At 41.1% G+C, this 26,361-nt stretch overlaps 1 protein-coding gene across 1 annotated transcript in view; it reads right to left on the bottom strand.

Moving 5' to 3' along the window:
• asic2 (acid-sensing (proton-gated) ion channel 2) overlaps positions 1-19,825 on the bottom strand; it is a 265,815-nt gene extending 245,990 nt beyond the window's left edge. The window contains exon 1 of the mRNA XM_041062780.1: positions 19,253-19,825. Coding sequence (XP_040918714.1) covers positions 19,253-19,825 — 573 coding nt within the window. The remainder of the gene's footprint in view (positions 1-19,252) is intronic.
• Between the last annotated feature and the right edge of the window lie 6,536 nt (positions 19,826-26,361).

Here is a 26,361-nt window from a genome sequence, read left to right as displayed (position 1 = left end):
CAGATAAACTGATGTTTATATGTACAAGTAAGTGGTTCCCCTATTTTGATATTGTAAAAATATCAAATGATGTTTTGCTTTGCACAGGGACTAGCTCATAGGGTAAACAAACTTAGCAACCAACGCTGAAATGTATCTGAATTGTGCTGGGAGCTGATGATAACTTATTGGTCTGTATCTGCTCAGCATTATGCCCAAGGATTCTGTTTTTTTTTACAGCATCTAAACCTCTTAAAAACCAAGTCTGTCCTACAATGAGAACTACCTACAAAAAAAAAAAAAAAAAAAAAAAAAAATCCTTCTTCATACCCTGTTTTACCAATCCTCTCCCTCCCTGAGCTCATAACCACCTTCTCTGTTCTTTCAGCTCATAACCACCTATTGTGCTAATCCACACTGGCTGCTACAGTTTTTGATAAATGATGGTGCCTGTGGGCTACACCCACCTATATGCAAACAAAAGCACACACACACATGCAAGCATTCACGAGGTGTTCAAGAAAATTAATTTGCATCCACACGCTGAAATAATCGGAGACTTTCAGCATCACATTTCCCTCTGTTCTCAGGCTCAAAGACACCTTCACTTACAGTAAATTCCGTAAAGTAAAGCGTCGTCTAGGGAAGAGTGAGAGGAGTGCATTTGCGTGGCCTGATGCGATAATTATCTGTCATCATTTTGCCTAAAGTGAATAGTATGGGTGCAATGGCAGAAAAGTAGAGGTGGAAGTAGAGGATAACAGGTTTATCAACACCGCCTGAGTCACTCAAAATAGCCCCCTGAGCCACAGCAGGAAGCTCTTGCAGAGATTTTTCTCATCCCCCGAGCCCCATTTCATTCACATTGCATTTGGTCACTTGTATATTGTAACAGCCTCTCTCTGGTGCTCTGCCCTCCTCCCTTCCCCTTCAAACCTCCACGCTTCTTCCGCTGTTGTCTGCCATCTATCTGCTGCATCTGTTTCCTCCATGTTGATGGCTCTACCAGTTTCGCTGCAAACCCTACTGTAATGATGTCTCCCTATCGCTCTTTCCATCTCCTCTTCATGCACTCTCTCTAACAGTCTGGGTGTCAGAGTCATGCTGTCATCCTTAATGACAATCTCTCATCTCATTTCTTCCACAAGTTTTGACACCCTAGAGACATAAAGAGCAAGTGTAGTCTTACCAGACACTGTAGAAACGCATATTTTTAATATCCGGGCACTCTAATTGCCTCTGAATGTACATGTCTTTCATTTTATCTCTCTGTTGCCTAAAGCTGGTTGATTCTTACTAGAATCTCCCACCAGAATCGGTTTGAGACCAGCAAGGAAGGCACTTAGGGAATAATTATTATTGCTATTTGCATGAGAATGCCAGAGCCCACAGCATTTATTTTGCAAAGATGAGATCAATTTTGGGTGCATATTGTATTGGCTATCTCTGATAAAATAGCCAAACCATCAAACCAAAGACATCCAAAAAAAAATGTCTGTCTGTCTAATCCACAGAAAAAAGATAAAAGGCTCAAATGAAAACCTAGGCTCTCTAATAACAATGTTTTTCCTCATCAACATCCCTGTATATGTAAAAATGAATCGATACATAGGGTCTAAATATAGACAGATCAATATAGTCAGGGGATTAGATCATCTATTATTCCATGAGGTGACCGAAAGTTGTCGACTGGTACTGTTTCTAGCAAGGTAACTATCATTTAATAGATCTGGCAGTATCAGGCTACTGAAGGTAATGTACCCTCATCTGAGAAATATTCTACAGATTTGTCAAAAAAAAGAAAAAAAAAGTCCATCAGCAAAAAAAAAAATCACTAAATGTTTTATAGCAGAGGTTAGATGAGCCTAAAGTACAGACCGCCTCCGCTAATGTCAGAAGAAATTAAAACCCTTTTATGAAATAACATTAACTTTCAGGGCAAACAACCAGAGGCACTAAATCACGAGCAAACGCCATATATTTAATGAATATTTAATGACGTCAATAACATTTCATCACATCTCGCATAGCAAATTTTCTGGGGGGGACCCCTGATCTTCTTAATTTATCTTCAAATGGTTTCTCATTTGATTTTCCAGAAAATAAAATCAGAAATATGGGTCACTATCAAGATATAAAATTACATCGAGTGTGACGGAAGATTTTACCCATATTGCCTGGTTACTCTTTGGACAGAGCGTTGAGGCACTCTCCCTTTCATCATATGTATACTTATAAAGGAGCTAATGCAGTTCCAATGAAGCCGAACAATACAAGCATGCCCCATGGCTAGATGTGTGTGATTCACAAACATTTACTTCTCTTTACCAACACAGAACTGAAAATGACTAATTTCTTCCCTGCTGGCCTGCAGCTCTGTATCTGTAGTGGTATCAAATATTCATTTGTATTTATGCACACAGTGCAGGGTTTGGGGGCTCACTGTACGCGAACAGATTTGATTATGGTAAGAGTATTAATGGCTAAGAATGACTGTAAAGCAACGGAGCGAAGAAGAGCAAGTTGTGAATACAATGGTGTAAATGCAAAGCAGAGGGCAGCCAATACCCATTCCAGCTTTATTAATGCACTCACCCCTGAAGCTGAATGGATGTGTCTGTGGCTCCCTGGCTGCAGTGACCCCAGACCTCAAGCTTCTGTGTAAGCCGTTACCACAGCTTTAGGGCTCGCAGGTGGAGGTTCGATGAGGAGCACACAGGGGAGGAGGCAATGGCCCAAAAAAAAAAAAAAAAAACTGTGCTATGTGTAGGAAAGTAGGATGAGAAGAAGATAATAATTCAATAATAAATCATTTTCCCTCCATTTTAGACAGTCCTCTTTCTTCTCACATATTTGATATTTCATTTAAAACATCTTCCAAAAAAATAATTACAAAAACACTTTTAATTCAGGTGAGTGGAGATGTAGCTGTCAATAAATTAAGTGCACACTCTTCTTTTCATACAAAATTAATTAATTTTCCAGCAAAATTGCCAAACATTTGCTGGTTACAGTCTCTAAAATGAGAGGATCTCAGCTTTAAATCACAGTGAACAGAATATAATATAGGTTTTGGACTGTCGGCTGGACAATAAGCAGACATTTTATAAACAATTCATGAATCAATAAAATAACCAATTAGATGACAATGAACATAACCGTCAACTGACGCCCTACTCCACAGTGAGAAGGGGCACAGTGTATGGTGACTATATGGTGACTATGCCTGGCTGTCACTGGAATAAGTGCAGCACTAAAAAATATATGCCACGGTTTTTCATTTAGACTTCTAGGACAAAGACAAAAAAAAGAATCTGAAAGAGGATCATTTGATTAGCAACTTATTCCAGTTAAAACATCACAGAACACAGCACAGAGAAGACCTGGTTATCATGGGGGGTTTTTTTGTTTCCATCTTTTCACCTTTTCCATTTTCAGTTTTCAATATTTCACACTATTCATCAATTTTCCGACCTGCGTATGCCTGGAATCCATTGTCACTATTTTACATTTATTCTGTGTGAAAAATATTCTATTCAGGGGGACTGTGCCCCGCATCTTCTCTGCTTCGTTTCACACTGTTAAAACACAGAGCTGAATCAGAATATACAAGGATGCGCATCATTTAGGCAAAGCAGACAATTCCTTCTACACTTTGAACAGCATGTCTTCCAACAAAAACATTTTTTTCTTACTTCAGTAGTAGTAGGTTATTTTTTTATTTAGACCAACACAAATTCTGGCTAAGAATTTCTCATGACAGTGAAGGATGTTAGCGCTCATGTCAGTTTATTAAATCACAGGTGAGATAAACACATGCCAAACAAAAAGTAAATCACGGTGCAGAAATGGAAGTGAAATGATCAGATGGTGCACACTTTGAATGCTTCAGCACTGTCAGATTATCACCAGGAACTGACACATGATAAAGATGCAATTTCCTGTAAATCCCAGATTATTTAGCGACTAAAAACTACAGCACAGGTGCCGGTGTTGTGATGTCTGCTTATTTTTATGCCTGTGCAGTTTCAGGTTATGGTCCTGAGTATTTAATTGGCTCAAATGGGATTATTGGAAAAAAAAAAAAAAGAGGCAGAATAGTAGTCCGGCAAAGATGGAGTGAGGGAATGGTGAAATGGCAGACTGTGTCTCGGTCCATAAGGAGAAAAGCCCTTCACTGGTGACCTTGTAGAGACACAGCAAGAGAGCTGAGCCAGCACCTCAAGCATTTATCACCTCCAACGTTGAGGACCTGCTATTCATATAAGGCACAAACGTAAAGTTGAAAGGAGGACCGCTTGAATGGCAGGGTCAATGAAAAGGACCATAAACTGCAGGTTCTGTCATAGCTTTAATTGAGTGAAAATACAAACCGGGAGCCTGAGAGAATCAATACGTACATACTACAGCAAAGGAGAGGAAAGACACACACACACCTTACAAATGCCACAGTACACACAAACACACAAATTAAAAGAAAATGTTGACTGCATTATTTCCCTCTAATTAAGTTGCAATCATCATTCATTATATTCCACACCCATCTGTCATTTCGTTCAAGGCTAATTTTCAGCTGATTAATGCACTGGTGTGGATTCTTTGTTTTGTATTACCGCAAAAACGACAAATCATGAAATGAGCTGCATCCAGAACATAATGTAACATATAAGAATAAGCTTTGGTTAGTATCTTATAAAATAAGGGCAGCAGTTAATATCAGGCTTGCAGGACGTCTTCCAGTCTCTGAGGATTGTTTTCTTGGCAAAAGTTTGAGCCATGATGAGTAAATGTTTAGACGTCTTATTCGGGCTTATTCTGCATGCGTGTCTAAGTGACAGGGATTTCGGGATAAAGAAAAGGTAATCAGTGATTTCTTGCCAAAAAGTTTCGCTGGTGTGCAGTGCCAGGTGGCACAGATGTACTTGTTGCAGCTGTCCAGATTTCAGATTCTGTAAATCTCATTTTAAACATCATCTACCATGTGAACTTTGTCAATGACCTTCAAGTTTTAGGACAGCATTTATACTCATTATAAACTCAATATTCCTGCAGATCTGGAACTGGAAGTCAGTACATAGAGAGACAGACAGGCTGTGCTCCTATGTCATCTTATTTAGATATAACTCCTTATATTTTAGATAAAGTTTTTAGCCCCTCTGGGAGATCAACTTATATAAAGAAACCATAATGTTTTATGGTGAAAAACAAGCTTCTGTGGGAGCAGGTTTGCTCAACTGGAAAGAAGAAAGACATTTTCTGGCAGTTGGCCGTTGTACTCACACAACCAAAATCACTGACAAACTGTTAATAATTTCTGTTGCTGGTTATGTGTGCGTTTCCAATATTGTTAGGTCTGTCTGGAGATGAACTGATGACTGTGCTGAAATCACATCCAATTTTACAGAGAGTTGTCAAAGAGGGATAGGTTGTCAGTGTCTAGACGAAAAAGAAAAAATATATACATATATATATATATAAACTAAACTAAAGTGACTGAAAAGTCTCCTCAATTGTTTCAAAAGTCCAAAATCATGGGAAACTGTTCAAGAACTGCTTGAGATTTTATCACTCTCAGCCAGTAATACACAATAATACAGTCTCTGTACCTACACGTCTCAGTTGAGACAAACCAGACAGCTTTCTGACAGCTGTGGGCCACAAAAAAGTGAGGATGTGTTCAAAACACTAAACTACACAGCACAGAGTCGCATCTATATCATAGCCAGAGCCATACTGTTTAGTTGCATGAATTTATTTCAGCTCCTCCGAATACTCTACTACTGGACTCTAAGGATTCAATGTTGAAAACACTGGATTCTGGTTGCCAGAGTCAGTTCATCATGTTGCTCGATTACCTTTTCCTCTTGTTATGGGTTTATGAGTTGAGTAAATGCCCTATGATACTGCCTCATGCAGTTTAATGAGTTTTAGCTACATGTGCACCAAGAGTCTTGTTAGAGAAGACACTGGAGACCTTGTGTAAATGTAGCCTTGGGGTGTAATTGATGTTCTTTGTCTGCTCTCTGAAACATGTAAGTAGTATTAAGACATACAAACCAATCAAAGTCCATGTAGCTGCTGACAGACATACTAAAAGGACCGAGAGCTGGATACAGCTCATCAAAAACACAGGAAGAATTTGAATTTTACTGCATGCTATGAGAGCTGCAGGGTCCGCAAAAGCTGGTCCTATTATTTCTAAAATCCTCTTGGTCCGTCCAAATGACAATCTGCAACATATTCAAAGCTGCAGTCTCAACAAGAAGGAGCAGATGTGCTGGGTTCTTTAGCTGGGTTTTAATTAGACTTCTTAGGATAATAATAATCCCCCTGTTCCTTTGACAGCAAGGTCCCCTTCCTGTTCTCCATTTCACATCATTTTTGCTTCACTGTTTTAGAGCCATATCACCGCTCTAAGAACAATCTGACCTGCGAAAACAGCATTTATTTAATCGAGACCTTCCTGCTGGCCATTTGCTGCAGCTGGTTAAGATGCAACTTAAAGTAAATTTGGCTTAATAAACACACTCACATTCTTATGAGGGCTTGTGGAGTCCTTAATGAGGACTGCATTGCAGCCAGTACAGTGTTTTCCACAGAACTAGATTCTATTTGTGGTGGAAGCTTGTGGTGGTACTGCTCTATCTCTGTGTTTGCTGTCAATCTCACCTGTTGCTTCTGCCCAATCTGGCCCTCCCACGGCAGCATGTTGGCTGCTGTCCTCCTCCTCCTCCTCCCCTCTTACATCTCTCTCTTCATTAGCTACAGCCATCTTATATTCTTGACCCTCACTTGCTGCTTCAGCTGCCACAGCAGCACTGGCTGCATCCTGGAAATATTCTAAACAAATGAACTGGTTGATAGCTAATCACGCTGAAGTTTCTAGGTGCTCTGTTTTGCTAATACCTCTGGTCCAGGCTGTCTTTTCACCTCCTCAGGACGAGCTCTTTTGAGTCTTTGAAAATATTTTTCATTAGTCATCTGGACTGAAGGAGCAAACAGTAAGTGTCAGCGATTTAAGAATCAACATTAACATCATCCACTAGCACGAGCAGTCGATGTTGACGAGCAGCGATGCCAGCCGTGTGTCACTAACAACCTACAATTAATAGCAAATTCTGTCAGATGTTTCCTGCTCATTTACATACAGACCATTTTAGCATTTCTGCAGGACTTATGACTCTTAGCTGCCTTTTTTCCCTGATGTATCTGACCTGATGCTTTAAAAATAGCATCAAACATTACCATTACAAATCTGTGAAAGATGCTCAAGATGACAATAGCTGACTTTCAACTCTTTTTAAAATCCATGGGTTTTTTTTCTTCCACACGAAAAAATACACACACGCACACACAGAGTTTCTGTGACTGCTCAACTGAGGATGAAATAATCACATTAACATTGTGAGACAATATGTTCTGCAGGCAAAAATTAAACGGCAGCTCGATTATTTTGCCAAGAAATAATACAGATAATCTATCTTTAATTAGCTAGATTATCTGCTTTATTTTTAAATGTTGCACAAAAGCCAGGTTAGTGCTGCAATCTCTTATTTGCAGATACAGGTTACTAAGTCCATCCTAATAACATGTTATTAGGTTAACAAATGTTCAAAGCCAAAATGTTATCTATGTCATCTGTAGCTGTGGATATGTTGGCATTAGAGACAGAGGAAAGATAGAAAAAAATTTCAACATCTTGCCAAGGCTTTTCACAACACATGGGAAAAATATTGCACTGCAATGTAACAGTGATGCGCATGCTATGTTTTTCTTTACAGAACAGTTTTTACTTCAAATCATCTGAGGCATGCATCTACTATGAATCACATTCAAAAGCAGACTCAAGACGGAAAATATCAACAGAAACAGAATATAATACACTTCTACAGTGTCCTAAACTAATTCATGTGAACACATTGGCAGGACTCTGGTCTTTCTTTCTCTTTCTCACCACTCACTACCTTCTCTGCGGTGGGCTCTCGGATGGTTTAGCAGAGAATTGGTGCAAATTAGTGTCTCAATAAACCTGATGAGCTTTACTGAGACTTAGCTTATGACCCATGAGAAAAAGGAGGAGGAAATGGCTGACATCCACGGTACTAACAAAGGAAAGATTACACCTGACACATGTACACACAAGGAGGGATTGTGCATTAACTGTTGTGTGATGCTGTTAGAGGAACGCTATAAATATATGTACTGAAGTTACCTGTGTGTTTGTATTTAGGGAATGTGTGCAGGTAGCATTCAGGTAACGTAAATATTTTAAGACGGAAACAAGGAGCTGCACGCTGCTGCTGATGCAGTGACTATTTATTCACCAGGTAAGCTGCCTTCATCTGGATGTAGAGTAAGGCTGGATATCAAACCTCAGTATGTTTATGGTACCAGCCAAAATGTGTCTATACTGAAAACCTAAGTACAGAAAGCTAGAATCAAATGTCAAATGAATCAAACTAGTGCTGAAGCAGTTACTCTATTAAATAATTAGTTGACTGACAGTAAACTCATTAATTTACCAAGCAAAGATGTCTAATTATTATATGCTTTCGGCCTCCTAAATGGAAGGATAGCTGCATTTCTCTATATACTTATAAACGGGTCTGTTAGCAGGCAGTTCGGCCAAAAATAAGATCACTTGAAAAGATAATAATGAAAAACTAAAAAAACTGGTCTGATTACAGAAATCGTAATGAACAGTTTATAATAAACATAATCGTTGTTTGCAGACTGCCCTATGTGACACACTGTGTAACATACTTCATAGTAATTATACTGACAACTGAACTTCCACACACACACAAACACACTGTACCTCTGTTTGTCACACAAACAACCGAGTTTCCACTCATCCTGCCCTAATCACGCAGTCAGCCAGGCGTAAGACGGCACCACTTTGGGTGTCAGCGGCCTTCTTCCAGCCCACTGTAACATTAACACACACGTCCAAGCTGAGCTCAACCTGCTCTCCTCCTCCATCCCCACCTGCCTGTCTGCCTGCCAGTCGTCCTCACACTGAGTAAATGTCCATGTAGATCCAAGATCAAACACTGCCTTTGCTGCTCACCTGCTGTCAGTACATATTCATAACAAGTTAAACGCTATAGCCGCCGACCTTCCCGCATCAGAGCTGATGCTGACAATGAGCTGGCACATTCGCTTCACAGGGATGCACTCATCTCGTCAGGAACACCAGCCGGTATCACTGCCAGCGGTATGGGAAGTGTTGTTGTAGCCTGACATGATAGAGACAGTTACTAATGGTACTAGTCGCCCTACGGTGCTGCATGTGGTATCTCAGGATGGAGTTTGGATCCAGATCCGAGGACATCCAAGCAAACGCTCCTTGAATAATGAATGGGGAGGGAAAGTGAGGCAGTAACTGCCAAAGCAGAACTGAGTGTCAATGCTGAGGAGAGAAAGTAAAGAAGGCAGGGCTGACACAAACTTAGCAAGATATTATTAGACTGAGAAACACTGAAATGACACTAGAGGTGAAAAGAAAAAAGTACAAAACACGATTAACACAGTTAACACATTTGTTTGCACGGGGGTTGTGCTGCTCATTTATGTGTAATTTGCAGGGAAAAACTGACGCATCAATATGATTGTTTTCTTTAAAATAAAGAAGTTTCATCTCAGGAAAAAACATAGGCTTGGTAAAATATTCATCCAAATGAGTTCTCAAAGGATACTCCAAGTGTTGTTGAATCCACAAAAGCACATGCTGGCCTATTACATGCAAGAGATTTTTGTGAGGCAGCAATGGAAACAAGGCTTATGTAGCTGGTCTGTGCTTTTTTGCAGACTGTTCACCTGGAGGTAAAGTCTGCATAGATCGTAGAAGAGAGGAGAGGGCAGAAGAGATACTCGAAAAATAATAGACAGTCCATTCATTCAGCTGTTTCTAATTTAAAAAAAAAAAAAACAACATTAACCATGATAATTACAGGTAAAGACACTAGTGTTTGTGCAGGCTTTGCTTTATTCTCTCAACAGCGCCAAACCAAAGAGGGAAGCAGTGAAGGCAGTTGAAAAGTGAAACATTACTAGGTCTCGGCAGAACACAATTTTAATTTTTAAAACAGCGGTAAACATCAGTTTTGGGGTCAGTCTCTCACAACACAAAGCTTAAGAGGCACAGTAAAAGGCAGAGAGCATTTTTTTCCATTCCCTAACTCTGACAGTGCTGACAACAGACAAGAACTCAACATGGCCACAAGACATGTTGAGTGTGGTAAATTAAGGGTGTTACATTTACATTTTTTGGTTAAAAGCTATGACTTCACACACTTTATGCGGCTTAACAAGCAGAACTACAACTAACTGAAGCGGCAATACATGAGGTAGATTCAGAAAGTACACAACATTCAATCACAACATTTCGCAAGGTGACAAGTAATCCTGTCAGGTTACTGTATGGTGAATTTTTTTCTTCAACCTAGAGCAGTATTTATTTTTTTTAAATGTTTTTGGCCACTTGCGGAGGTAAATGTGTTAGCAAGCACTTGCCAATTTACACATCCAGGAAACACAGAGCAGCATTAGCATTTAATAGTATTTGTGTTCATGGTGACCTGACAAACCTAAGTCCAATATCAACTCTGTTTTCATCTCTGTTTTTGATGTCCACTAACTCTTTAAAAAAATACCTGGTTCATTAGCTGTTACATGCTCCACTATGCTTTCAGCCTGTCATTATTCGTCAGTGAGGGACAGAGACCAACATATGGAGGAAAGAAAAAAAACCCTGGTCAAACAAAGAAATAGCTGAGACAGAGAATCAATCCAACTTTGGCCTCATGGGGCCAATGTCTGTGATTTCCAGTCACGCTGTCCTGCACACAGGCGTCATTTTGACAAAAAGAGCGCACATTGCTCTGACACAAATGTAAGATCCCTTCCAGCAGGACAGCAGCCGTACCTGGAGACGGGCCGGCGCTGGCACATCAAACTGTTGAAGGTATGTCTTGACATTTAAAGTTTTAAAGTGGTATTTCAGCAGACTGAGAAGTCACATTGTGAGGTGAAAACAAATTTCTGTTCTGCAAATTACAACAGCTCTTCAAATATTTACTGTGTTTTTCAACTAAAAGGCAAAGTAGAAAAGCAACCTCTAAACGAAGCATCCTAACATTCTGAGAAATGTAAAGTCTGACTGACTGATTAATTGACTGAATCATAAAAGAAATGTCTGTGAGATTGTACTTTAAAGGAACGCGCAACAAGTCCTTTCCTACACTCCCACAATGCGGCAAGTATTCAGTGAACATGACAAAAGAGTCTGTGACTCAAAACATCAAGGCATCCATTTAAGCAATGGTCACTTTCCATTAAAGTTGCCTAAATCTCTTTACCTCAGCAAACATGGGGCCATGAGGCCTTGAGCACACACCTCTCAGGTGAGTCTGAACACTGAGATCAAAAGAGCTCCCTGGCAGCATACAGAGGCTAAAGAGAGACAGACAGGTAGACAAAAAGGGAGTCTAAAAGGGTCTGTCAGCCTGTTTAAGGGGGGCATGTGATTTTTCAATGCCAGCCAGTCAGGTCTGAGAATCTAACACTCCAGCCCAGACACCATGTGGTAAATTATGGAGCGGGGGGAAAACGTGAGACATGAAAGGTAATAGAAAAACAGAGCAGGAGACAGAGAGCACAGGAGGAACAGTATCACTGCAGACAACACGAAATCACATTTGACCACTACGCTGATAAAATCCTCAGGGCTGCCTTTATGCTGCAGAGGAATTGTTCATGAAGTCATCATCTGCATTTAGACAGCAGAAAACCTGACTGTGAAACACATCCATGTCACCAAGGGAGGAAAATGAGCAAAGCAGGTGATGTAGAGCACAGGTGATGGTTCAGGTTCAACTTCATGCCACTGTATTGATTGCAGTTCCCCTTTGAAATGCAAGTGGTCATCACCATTTGTGTTTTATAAGTAGCACCACTAAGGGCAAGATGTTAATGCAACTAGTTAATGCAAATTTTTAAAATGCACATCACCATGTCACTGAGAAGTTTGCTCCTGCTGAGCTTTCAACATTGTTTAGAACTAATCCTCTCCTTCTCAAATAAATATTATTTGCATCAGGAAATATGCATGTCACCAGCGTGTTACCTCAGTGTGCCTACCTCCTACATGCTTCAGAGTTATTATCGTCTACAAAACAAAAAAACATGTTGTCTAAGCTCTATGTTCAGGCAGAATATTGTAATAGCTTCAAGAAACCTGACAGGGTCAAAAACCTCTAACACTCTCCAACTGCAAGGCTGATAAAAATGCGATGGCAGCTTCCAGTAATTACACAGGCACCCACCCACACCATATTTTCTGACAACCAAAACCATGAATGGATGAATTTCTCACCAAAACATCAACTTCCTGTGATTTTCTTTAGTTAAGTGAGGAGCCAACAATTCCGAATTTTTGTCAGGTTATTCAGCAAGTGGAACGTCATGGTCAAAGGGAGCGTGTCTTACCTTCCCTTTTCTAAATGCATCCATACTTCAAACTATCAAGACGAATGGCCTTAGAGCAACAAAACAATATTCTCATCTTGTCACAGGATGCTGCTCTGTAATTGAACCGCATAAGTTGGTAAACAAATAGAGGATTTCCAACACAGATGAATAAAGCAATACATTACCATGATCATGCAGGATACCTTTTTTCTTGGAAACCAACTAAATCACTAAGCAGCATCCAAACAGGCAGAGAGTGTTTGACTTAACCAGCCATTTGGCCTTTGATTTCATAACCACTACTCAATATCTGCTGAAAGCAGCTGATGTCTAATGCATGGAGCAGCTGCAGAACACACACACACACATACACACAAACACACAAACACACACACAGGTAGGACAAACCAAGACTGACTGCATGTGACAGGACATTACAACACAAACCCACACACACATGAAAAAATAAACATACCCTCCAGCACGTTAAAACACACACTTATGAACAAATGCACACCCACACAGACACACACTCCTTCTCCTCCTCCTGTGGCCAAGATGAAGTAGGTCTCCAGACAGGGTGCTGAGGTAATGGGCCGTACTCCTCTCCTCTCCTCCAGTTTCCTGTTCTCTCTTTTCTGATGTCAATGCCAGCCAAATACAGACTCAAACCATGACTTCATGTCCCCACTTCTCCTCTCCTCAGTCACTGACACCCCACTCTGTCCCTGCCATAAACCTCTCATTTTCTGTCTTACTTAAAACACCACTAGGTGATTAACTGGACCAACAAATAAAAACATGTATATTAGTGATGTCCTGAGCCAAACTAGGGGCCGATCTAGGCATTTTGTGATGGATTAGTATTGATTTTTAAAGCCATATTCATTTCCAAACCACTGTTCAACCAAACTGTTGGAATGAAGAACTGCATAGCGAAGTAAGCACACAAAATAATTTAACACCTTCCCACAAAAGAGTTGTTTTACATCTGTTTTAGTGACATTTCATCAGTGATCCACACCTTTGTTGTGTTGCTATTGCATTGCTGCATTTGAACTTCAGTATTTAGTTTACTCTAAGCATAAAGAAAGCCTGTCTAAAGGTACTCAGTTGAAAAGGAGTTAATTCAGACACAACACAGACCACCATGCTCACTGCAACCAGCTTACCATAGACGAAGAGCTCTGCATTCATTGGCCCATGATTTTGCTATCTAGTTCCTTGACTGCCTAGGAAGCTCAGGTCAGGGCAAAAGAAAACCTTTTCTCCATTATGTACACTGTTAGGTCGCAGGTAAGTCAAGTGTGCAAGACCACGGTTCCATGGCAGCAGGAAAAAATCGTGTGTATACTTTTCATGACTAAAGCTCTGAAAGTGGATGAAGCAGTTTAGGCTTACGCCAAATTTTCATATTTTTTGTTTGGTCATGAAACAAACTGAATTACTCAATTAATCATTCATTAATCACTAAAACCACTGACTATAAGTGCAGCACCGAATCAGTATCAGTTGTTCGAGGACGAGGAAAACCCTTCAGGGAAAATTACTGCTGCTTTAAGCCTCACCACAACACGCACTATATCAGCAGCCTACCATAATCCACCTCTGCAGACAGCTGCAGTGTCTACCACATAAGCGCTATCCACACTGAGCTGTCTGTCTGTGGCTGCAAGCCAGCTTTTCTTCCAAGCTGGTTAAATAGCACAGGTTGCCGCTGCCTCTCCGGGGTGTTTTAGAGTGGCGGGCTTATGGGTGGCAGTGGTGCTTTCCATGCCCTTTAAGAGACTCAGACATCATGCCTGCCGGGAACGTAAAATGCCATGGTAATGCCACATTAGTGATTAATACAGTACATCCACTAAAACCTAATGTGATGCATTGTGCTTTCAAATGCTGAGAAATGAATCTGGAGATGATAAAATGCAGTTAGTGAGATGGAGTGGCCAGAGGAGGGAGGGGGAGGACAGATTAGGAAGAACACAATCCTCCCCGATGGGTGACTGACAGTAGTCCTGTGCGGCTCTGTTGGCGAGAGCAAGGCAAATCTAGCCATGTAATAAGCAGCCAGTGAAGTGCTAAGGCCACAGGTTGTGTGTAATGGCTAATTGCCGTTGCTGTAAACAGCCAGCACCATTACATTGGCAGCGCTGTTCCAGCAAGGCTCTGGTAAGAGGAATAGGCGAGTGGATAATTAGAGTCTGTGTGATACAGAGCTCAGGGTCTGGCTGCTATCAGGTTTCACATTAAGACAGGGAGTGTGATAGGGTCCTCCCTGGCCTGCACTGCTCCAGGGGCCTTTATATATATATATAACTGAAGCGTGCAGCGACACTGAGGCACACTGAGATGATTCACTCTGGCAGACACTGATGTGGCTTGTCAGTGTAATCAATCAGCGTTTAATCATGGTTGTAATCGCACACAGCAAAACAAACACAGGCGAGCGGGACTCCTCTAATTCCAATACACAAAACACATGATCTACTCACAATGACATCAGCACACCTTTTTAAAGCTGCATATTACGATTAAAATCAAAATTGCAATATTCTACCAGAGGAAAATATTTAGCTGAAGTGATAAGGCACCCCGATCCTGATACCTTATGATCAATTTAGCTAATTGATGGCAACCTAAACCATAGTCACATTGATTAAATATGACGTCTGATATCTGTTCTTTTTTCTTCTTTTCTTAATTTCATGTTTTATAACATCAAACTGTATTAATTGTATTAATTGTTTAGCAGAGGTGGTTTAGCAGACACTATATTTCCTAATAAAAAAGTATCAGCACTATTTATGCCTTAAATGTATTTATTTAATAACAGTGACCATGAGCTGGGTATTTTACAGTTGGAAAGTAATGCTGTCAATGCTCACAGGGGACAAGCTAGACACAGTGACACCATTAGATAAAATAACTCAGACATATCACTGGCATTTCTGTAACACAATTTCTTGTTACTTTCTGGCTCTAAACAGAATTTTTCAAAATGATAATTCAATATGATCACGTCATTATGATGTGATTTAAGGGAAGGAGGATAAAATTATTTTCTGATCTGTTCATATTTTTAAAGAAGCTAAAATATTCCAGTGGTCTTTCGTGAATTGTGGATGCAGGCTGAAACCATACTGCACTTTCTGGATTCTGCCCTTCAGCACCACAACTTTCTCACTGAGCCACAGTCACACCTTACTAACTGGGATGGAGCTGTACTCTGACCACTCAGCATCCTGGCAGAGATGCTGGATTTGAAAGAATCTCTAAACAGGGTGAAAGCAGGCTTTTGTATCGCTCACTAGCTCCGCTTGGATGGGAGAATGCTGAATTTGGCTCAAGATGTGTCCTCCTTTCTGGCATCTTTGAAAAGACAAGTGTACCAAAGTGCTTATTTAGGATGAATCATGTCAGGTGGGTTGCAGATGTGCTCTCATGTGAGCATAAATTAACAAGATGAGCAGTCTGCACATCTGAGGAGACACATAATACTTGCACATAGGTGGAAATGCGCTGCACTGATGTCATTTCCCTTTTGTGCAGTGCTATGCTCCAGTTCCATCAGTCACATCACACTGACTCCCATGTCCCCACAATCCCCCCTGCGGTCATTCATCACAATGTCATTCAAACTCACGTCCCTAGAGTGTCATGGTAATGTCGTTCTTCTGTGCATGTGTACTCATGTCATGTATATTTTGGTGCCTCTATGCATGCAGTTGTGTGAATGCATGTGTCTGAGTGCATTCATGCATGCATTTTTCTATTTTTGGGGCCTGGTGTTTTTTTTTCTTTCCTCTCAGAAGGCGCTGGAGATATGAAGGTGTGTCGCTGCAGTGACAGAGAGAGAAGTGACAGAGCGAGTCAACAGAGAGGAGTGGGGAGAAGTCAGGAGGAGCTCAGCAGCAGCAACAGGCAGAGGGCAAAGAGGATGACAGTGCCTTCTAGTAGCCTCTCTGTCAACACGATTATCTTTGAACCCAGCTTGAGGTCAAAGGCGTGTCAGACAACATGCAAGATGGTTACTAAGGGGAGTCAATTAGAGACTCAGTGGGCTACATGTGGAGGCAGAGTCAGAGCCAAGCTAGCTTTGCATTAAGTCCCTGATTCAACAGAATGAAATTATGAAAATCCCAAGTTCTCCTGGAAGACACGAGAAGGGAACTGCTCACTTGTAGCTCTGCTACGGCTCGCTGCAATATGGATCAGAGCTCCGGGCGAAGCATCCGTCTGAAGGCATGAACAGAAAATCACTGCAGCCAACATGTGATCCACCACTGTTGTGTTTCCAATTAGTGTCTGTGCATTGACCATCTCTCAGGGTGAAACGTGAAGGTATCAATCCAACCATAACAGACACAGACCTGGAAGCTTTAACGTCTTAGATTACACTCAGCTGATGTGCTCCATTAATGACAACAGAGTCTGCTCTGGACAAAATGAAGAGCTCATCAAAGCACATCAGATCCCAGAGAGCGGTTTGCGTTGTGCATGCATCACTGGTCATTTTTGAGGTCGTCAAACAAAAAGAAAATCTCATTAATGCAGATCTGTATCAGCTGCAATCTGCATACGAGCTTTAAATAGAAAGTCAGGCCACCGCACATTACATGACCCTGTGCCATGATACATACTGTACGTCATAACCGTGCTCCATAGACCAATGTAACTGAAGGAGAAGTGAAAAGCTGACAGCGGCTGTGTTTTGGAAACCAGAATGTACTTTTCTACTGTACCAGGAAGCCACTGGTTGTCCCTCACTTCTGTGCGATATTAAAGTCTACTGGCATAATCATAAAGCCTGCTTGAGTTGTGTTATCTGTTACAGTGTTGAGTCTGCATTACATTTTTGGCATAGTTAGGGTTGGGTTGCATTGCAATACGCAGTTCCATTTTGGATCCGGCTCCCGTCCAGGAAAATACCTGGATTTAATAAGCTATAGCGCTGAAGCTGAAATGATCCAATAATCGTTTAGTCAACCAAGAGAAAAATAATCTGCAGCTATTCTGATCGTCATTTTCCAGGCAAAAAAAAGTTAAATTTGCTTCACATTCTCAGGTTCCAGATTTGTCGCTTTTTCTCTTTGTCATGTTTGTGACTACTTTTTGTTCCTCCGTTTTGGTCAGACAAAACATGACATTTGAAGAGCTCACCTCAGGCTCTGAGGTCTGCGTAATAGTCTATAATGAAAATAATTCTAAGTTGCAGCCCTGTTTCACCGACACTATAGAATCTCTAATCGAAGTGCTTTAATTCCCAGATTTAAAGTTTTAATGCATTACTACACGAAATTCACTGAAACCCATTTTGATTCAATACAGGATGTGATAAGATTTGGATTCAATAAAATGCCATTAAACCCCAACCCGTCACATTATTATAATAAGGTAATGTGGTGCAGTCGTTTCAAAATCAGTCTGCACATAAACTGCATTACTAGGCAACAACAGTGCAACACCAACAACGCTCGTGCAGACTCGGTGTTCAGTGTGATGGATTACACAGCTCCAGAGTACACCAACAGCAGAATAAATACATCCTAAACCCTAAAACTGTACAGCGTGCAATTAAAAATGGTCTGCAGAAATGTTATCTACACATGATTTGTGGTAATGAGGTAAATCTTGCAAACACCCCGGCAATGTCCTTTAAAATACCAGCCACACAATCCTTCAGAACACTTTCTAAAGGCATCTCAGAAGATCTAAAAAGCCTTTTGTCATTCTGTTTGTCATTGAAGGAATAACAGACAGGATTCTTATGCACAAGGTCGACAGAAAAACTAGGTTGTGCTATTGAAGCTTTGCTATTTCCTTTCCTAACATTCACATAGTGCATGCAGTGTGCTGTTCATCTATCCACTGATGGACAAACAGTCTGAGAGAGTCCAAGCACGCAACAAGTGGGTGTTGAGAATATCATGATTTAGTGTCAAAACCAACTTTGTGCCAGAACTTGCTCGCTTTGATCTGCCAAAAAGTAAAGTATTTGTTGAAACATAAACGCCTTAAATGATCAGAATCTCAGTTTTATCAGTAAAACAAAAAAGGACTGCACTCCAACAACATGACAGTGCCTAGCTCTGGTCTACGTCTTCAGGTTTTACAAGCACAGCTCTGACAGAACAAAGAAAACAACAGGCTACTACAACGGACAGTGAAGTAAACAGGTTTTTCCAATTATAAGATATTAACACCAGCATATGTTTGGCTTTTTTGGCTTCATCGGGTAAACCAGCAGGTACACAAAGATCCTTCAAATGTTCTGATTTGCAGTAAAAAAGAAAGAAAACTACTTGGCTGGAGAAATAAAGAAAGTAGTGGAGGGATTTGGGAGAATTTACTATTCACTAGTAAATTCCAAGATAAAACAGTTGCTCTCCTGCAGTGACTAAAATACTACACACCTGTTGCAGTACTGTATGTGCCAGTAAGCACCATGTTATTATGTGAAGGCTGAGGACAACAACAAGGCAACAGCAGAGAGTATATTTGCAGAACAAAGCTTGAGAGTCAACCTGTGCAGCCAAACACAAAGTACCAAGGAGAAAACACAGCAGGAGACTCCCAGCGTAGCAGCGTGGGAGGGAAAGAGCAACTATCAGCATACATCAAGTCATTTTGCTGGCAGAAGAAAATATATATCCATCTCTAGAAACTTGCGAGACTCAGACCACGCAACCCAAACACCTCTGTACCACAGTCCTTTTAGGGCTGGGAGGCAAAAAAGACGATCTGACCCCAACTGATCTCAGAACAGAGTTGACATTTAGAAAAAAGACATCAGTGGACTTACGGTTTTGAAGTCGCTGTGGCTGCACTCCTGGCCTTGATAGCGGCAGTAGAGCATCATCTCTTTCAGGTCGTGGCCGACCCTCTCAATGAACTCCTTCATGCTGAACGGCGTGGGCTTATATTTGGTGAAGTTGGCTTTTTCCTGCAGTGACGCCAGCACGTCGGGCTCAGCCAGATGCGGCTGGGGGATTTTCAGGTGCACATCCAACAGGGCCATTAACTCTCCTGCATGGTACAGATCATTGCGTGTGAGGTGGCTAAAGCGGTATGCATTGAGGTTACAAACGGTCACGGCGGGAAAGACCAGGCTGCTCGACACCACAGCATCCACGCTGGTCACGTGCGGGTAGGAGAGGAAATACGCTAGGCGTTCGGCACTCTCCAGGGCTAACAGTCCCAGGCAGGCCAGCAGAGCCACGGCCCAGAGCAAGCGGCGCACACTGGGCTGACCATAAGGGAAGACGAAGCGCAGGCCATGCAGCGTGCTGGTATGAGCAAAGGCCTGCCAGGAGGTGGGATGCAGGCTGGAGCTCTCCTGGCTCCCCTGACTGCCACAGCTCTCCTTCAGATCCATCATCAGCCCTCCAGCTCCTCAGCCAGGGAGCCCCCGGTGCACTCACACCTTCGCAGACAGAGAGGAAACGTCAATAACAGACTTAAATTCACATCCTATAATCATATCGACCAAACTGATAAGATACAGGAAGGAAGAGAAAAGGAAGGGGAAGAAAACAGAGGCACAAAAGAGCAAAAGACAAAGAGGACAGAAACACAGACCTGCAGCAAACACTCACAGAAACCATAAAAAAACACAGAAAAACAGCAAATTAAAAGCCAAGCAACAAATCACAAAGGAGAGGAAGTAGACATAAAAAGGCAAAGATCACTACAATCCAAATAACTACAAGAGAAAGTAAGAGACTGAGGATAAAGATGGTCCCTCAGGACATCCCTCTCCTCTCCACCTCTACTCTCAATCACTCCCTTGAGCTGAGAGTTACTGTGGCTGCCGGCGACTCCTACTACATTCCCAACACACACACACACACAGGGAAACACACGCATACCCACTCAACACACACACTACCCAAATCCCAAACTGGCCCCCCTGCCTGCCCTCCCATCCTCTCTCGCCCTCTGTGACTGCTAAATTTCATTGACAAAAATCCCAGAGGCAAGTCCTGACACCCCGGAGCGAGAGGTGAGAGTCACTTAAGCCGCAAGCCAATCAAAGCTGCCTCTGTGTATTTATGGTCCCGACTCATCTCCATTCAAAAACACACACACTCACGCGGTAACTCTCTCGTGCACGAGTGTGCAGGAGGACTGACACACACGCACACAAACACATCCAGGTTTCCCAAGATCTCCCGTGCCCCCAACTAATGACAAGCCTAAGCACCTCTCTCGTTGAGCCTAGCGAGAAGGCATCCAGCCGGCGCAAGTGTGTGTAAGTCTGAGTGTGTGTTTGTGTGTGTGTGTGCGTGTGTGTGTGTGTGTGAAAGACAGAGAGACACAGAAAGAGAGAGAAGAGAGAGGGGGAGAGAGAGAGAGAGGGAGAGGGAGAGAGAGAGAGAGAGAGGGAGAGGGAGAGCTGTTGATGATCAGAGCCGCTGGTTAGTCTTGCATGCCGATCCAAACTCCTCCCGTTTTCCTCTTCCTCTGTCCAGATACATCCGCTTTCCCTCCTCTTCCCAGCTCATCTGTGGCGGCGGCGAACAACAGCGGAGCCGGGAGAGACGAGAGGCGCACACACCAACACACATGCTCGCACAGAGTGAGAGAGTAGAGGGGAGAGAGAGGGAGGAGGGGGGAGAAAGAGGAGGGAAGACGACGCTCTCCTCGCTTGCTCTCTCCACAGCCAAGTCTCTTACTGAATATGTTTCCACCTCCCATCTCCTACAACACCGCCACCTTCACTCATTTGTCTTTCAGCCCTTCATATTTCCACATCTTGTCACTGCAAACAGAGTGACGGATGGATGCAAAACGGGAAGCTGTCGGAGATACGGATAGTGGACGGGAAAACGGTGGCTGCTTGTTTAAGGAGGGGGGTGTATGTCATGGCAAGTGAAGCAGAAGTGGAGACGGAAGAGTAGAGGCAGGGCGATGTAGGTTGAAGGGAGGGATGAGGACAAAAATAAGATAGGAAAACTAAAAAAAGAGTAAGCCAGTGAGGAAGTGTGGTCACACGAGCTGCAAGGCAATGTCACATGCACAGATGTAAAGGAAATAATAATACACAGTGTATGTCACGTGTCTAAAACATTGAAATTGTGAACCTATAATTGGCAGTATTTTAGCTTTGCGAGTAGCTGTGTGTTTATCAATCACGAGAGAGGCAACAGCCTGTGCGTGAAGATATACGAGGAGACAGCAGGAGGAAAGCAGTGAGGAGAAAATAAAAGGTGTGAAAGTGTTAAAATGTGGTAAAAGAGAAAATAAATCAGGTTCTGTGAGGATCTGGGCTGAATGGGAATAGGCAGGTTGTCAACCCGATCATTAACAATAAATCAGAATGTCACCTCATTACTTTCAGCAAACAGAAGTTAAAAGCTTGCTAAATTAGATTAAGACAGAAATAAAGAAATAAAACTGAACAAAAGTGAACTTTTTGACTCATACAGATAATTTATTGGCTATTCCACCAAACACGTAAACATCTTTGATAAGGATTCATTAAGTTTAAAAAAATTTACTTTTACATGTGTACAAAGATATGTACACATGTAAAGATGAAATAATAAACATGAGCATGAGGATTTTTAATCAATAACAATTACAAAACAACAACACAAACAAAATATATACAGGCCAGTGTGTGTTACAGCTGAGACTCAAATATACACCAATGCAGTTTACAGAACTTTAAAAATACATCAGAGTAAAAATAAATGTTACAGGAATTGGTGTGTGGAGTGGTTACACCCATATAAAACATTAAATAAACTTATATTAACTTTTATCAACATGAATAATTCATCTTTACTACAGGAAAGCACTGTCTAAACAACAAATTGAATTCCAATTTTAAAAAATGCCTTTTTGAATTTGTGTACTGTTATTTTTATGTTACTTATTTGACAACACAGACCCTGATACTATACTATATATACAGTAAACTATACTATATACTACTAAGAGTCATGAGAAACACCTGAACATACAATCAGTGGGTCAGGCCTGACACTGACAGGAGCCACACTGCTGCAGGTTTGCTGTATCATACAAACATTACCTGTGATTATGGTCAAACGACAGTCATGCGGATCATTGCTACAATCAGCCACGCTAACTGACACTACATACATGCATTACACCTGCCACAATGTCAACTACACTAACTCTTATCCTCCGTCAAACCTAATTTCAGTGTTTAGGTAACATACCATGTCAGTTGCTGAGTTATGTATCTGATCCTGACTTTCGCAAAAACAAACCTTCAACAAGTTCCACAACACAAACCTGAAATTAAGCAGCCACAGTGCAATTTAGGAATAAGAAATTTACTATTGCAAGAACAGCTAAATCAGTTAAAGTACTGCATTTTTTTCTGAATAAAATTAAAAATTCAAGATCACTTTTGGTAAAAATCCAAATGTGCTGTCAGCAGAGAACCTCATTTTCTAAAAATTATTGGGCAATCACTATATACCTCTAATTAAGTGATTAAAAAGTAATTGGCAGGCCAAAATGAGACTGCCAATCATAAAAATACGTCTTCATAGCTCTAGGATAAAAACCTCCATCATCTAAGTTTAAGTAGTGCACGGATTAAGTTACTTTTAATGTTAGATCAGCAAGGATCTTGATTAACCGGCCCCCAGAAAAAAATCGCCAACTATTTCAATAAGTCATTAATCGGTTAGGCTTTTCAAGAAGATATGATGTTCACAGCCTCTTAAATATCTTCCTCTGCTCATAACTACTATAAATTGAATATCTTCGGATTATTAGATGTTGGTTAGCTAAAAGAAGGCAGCTGAACACCTGACCTTGAAATCTAAGAAACTAGAGAGGACAATTTTAGCTAATGTTCCTGCATGGTCCTTGCTAAGCACCTGTCTCCAGTACTCTACCCGTAACTTATGCTGATTTTCACATATTAATAAATACTTTTATATGTAAAGTATTTACCATAGATTATGTTTTAATACATCTAAAGCGCTTTATCACGGTAAAATCGAATCGTTTGTTCTGTAGGTTAGCTCACCTGTGGCCGTTGCGTTAGACGTTGGCGCCGCCTAGCTCCATGTTTTAATCCTCCTCGTCTTCTTCCACATAAAAATTAATCCTTCCGTTGTCTGTGAATGTTCTCATTCATCCAGGTCATTGTAATCTCTTTCTCAAATTGAATCGAAGGCAACTGGACTTGTCTGGGAAGACGTTTCGCCTCTTATCCAAGGGGCTTCATCAGTTCGTATGCCCTGGTCTTTCTAGTCCGCACTAGTCTGACCAAGAAAGTGGAGTAGGACCCAGGTATTGGGTCCACCAATGTACCTGTGAAATCCTTCCGTTGTGTGGCATTCGGTTTCAATAATACTGCGCTGATCGGACCGCTAAAATGGACATTAACCCATTTTTAAGAGTTTAAATCCTTCTCCTTTTTCCGTCCACAGGTCTCCAGTTGAATTCCCGACCGCCGAAACATTTAAAAATGGCGGGCGGAAGTGACGTAAATTCACCGCAGTCGTTTTGTTGAGGAAAAAAAACCATCTTTTAATCACATTAACACAACATTGATAACAAATGTCCACTTGCAGACTAAGTTCAGCAATTTGCAGCAACACAGAAACACTAATTAAAAGTAAAGAATAACTTAAGTTTAAAGATACACTATTGTATTTTTATCTTTGTATCAAGCACACAGTCATTTACACACACATGGCCTACACCCACACAGACTGTCAGTTGATCACACTGTCTTTCTCCCAAGTGGAATTTGCTGTGGTCTCAGACAGCTGCGGGGTTTGCTGGTTTCTTAACAACTTAATTAAGCAAATCTCCCCTTTTCCCACCGAGGTAATGAGCGTAGTTTTACAGGGATTAAACAGTCTCCAGGGTTGAAAATAAGGCTTTATGCTTTAGCAATCTTATCTGGCTTTATCCATGCAGCCAACTTTCCATCCACAAGATTATAAAAGGCGTGAGCCTTGTTAGCCTTACCATATTCTTCTCTTTTTAATTTGCAAGGTATTAATGCTAAAAAGCTTAGTGCAACATTATGAAATATGAGTCTGGGTTTTTTCTTTCTGTCACTGGGTAAAGGCATAAGTTTGCCTTCTTGACTTGGATTAACATGGATAGCTGTTAACCATTCATCCATTATAGAGGTGTCACAGCAAAGGTGTAAATATATATATGGGTGACAAGTTAAAGGAACACCAACATAAAGTATCTTTGTAATGCTAATGCCCACTGAAACTCTACTCGACGGATGAGCTCAACTGGATGGATGAACACCACTCTCCCAGATGATATACAATCTTGTATTCTGATGATGGGCTGTCTAACACTTAGGTCAAAAATCTCCCAGGTGTTCAGTTTGGGTTGGTGACTGCAAAGGCCACAGTATATGATTCAGATTGTTTTCACACTCATCAAACCAGTCAGTGACCCCTTCTACCCTGTATGGAAGCATCTGCATTTGTTATGTCCCTTGACTTATTTATTCGGGTTTTTGCTTTAATGTGTCATCCATCTGTAAGTAGTATGCAAATGTATGCACTGTGTTTTATGAACAGTGTTGATGCATTAAGGAATCTACTGTGCAATGCAAGACAATTCTAACAAACCCATTTTCACTATGTTTTTTAATAATTCTTCTTCCATCTTTGAGGTTGAAATTCATTCCTGACCTTGGAAACAGCAGTTTAAAAAACAAAATAAATTCAAGCTCCATTAACTGGCTGTTGTGGTGCTTCCAATCATAGCACACACTCTCTTTAACAGCAAATGTGCGATACAATTATGGAACTGTAGCTCAAAATTTCCATTCGTTGATTCATTCTTCAAGTTCACAGAAAAAAAATTGACATTTAAAAAAATATAATTCCATGACAACAGAGCAAACTCCATCTGCTGATGAAGATTATTTGATATGACTGAAAGCTCCAGAGCACCTGCTAAATGGACCTTGGGTTGAGTTTCTTCTGTCGACTGCTGTGCGAAAAGGTCAGGAATGAATACTGAATTTCAAATTGGTAAAAGAAGTCCTAAAAGTGCTTTGACCATGGAAAGAACAGCAGACTAACCAATCATATCACATGACACAAAGGAAACCTCCAGAACACACAATAAAAGAATCTGAGATGATATATTTGTTGAAAGGGCATGTCCCTGTTCTTCCTTAGCTTCTACATTAGAGCAGGTTCGAGTCTTTCACTGTGAAGTTTGACTGCCTTTTTTTTTTCTCCAATTTTCCAACCGTAGTGAGTCATCAACTATTCACTTAAGACAGAACTTATTAAACAAGATTCCTGTTGGATATTTCAGGCCTCTCTTTCCAAATCTCAGAGAGTTAACAGTACTTTACATCAGAGATGAGAAAGTTCTTTCCTCCTGGGACCTTAAACCAGAGTAAACTACAGATAAGGATCCTTTTTTAAAAATCTTTTTTGAATTTTTTTTGGGTCAGTAGGCACTTCTTATACTATATGCATGACCAGGCTGAAGGAGTAATTACACTTTCAGACTATCTTAATGGATTATGAAAAATAATAAGCTCTTACCAGGAGATAATTAGAATGTGTAAGTATCAGAGTTGGCAAGACTGGGCACAGTTGATTATTACCTCTGGCGAGAGGCGATTGAAGTTGAAGGGCAAATTATTCCAGAGTGTGAGCAATAGCTGCAGACTTGCTGGAACCAAGCCCCCCTTTTGTGAAGGTCTTAATTGGTAGATGTGCAGATAAGGGAAGGAGCAACCCTCTCTGCACACACACATAAAGATAGGCAGTTTCAAAGAGCCTTGTTCTGGTCAAATTAAGCTTCCCTCCAATTAGAGGTCTTATCATCATGACTCTTAACTGGGTGTTGGATGTCTGTACGCTCTCATAAACTCATGAACTTGACTAATGATGTCCACTAGGACCTGAACTGCAAGGGAGG

This window comes from Toxotes jaculatrix, chromosome 18 (genome assembly GCF_017976425.1).
Source record: "Toxotes jaculatrix isolate fToxJac2 chromosome 18, fToxJac2.pri, whole genome shotgun sequence".
Taxonomy (NCBI): Eukaryota; Metazoa; Chordata; class Actinopteri; family Toxotidae; genus Toxotes; species Toxotes jaculatrix.
This window is presented reverse-complemented; position numbering and strand designations above follow the sequence as displayed.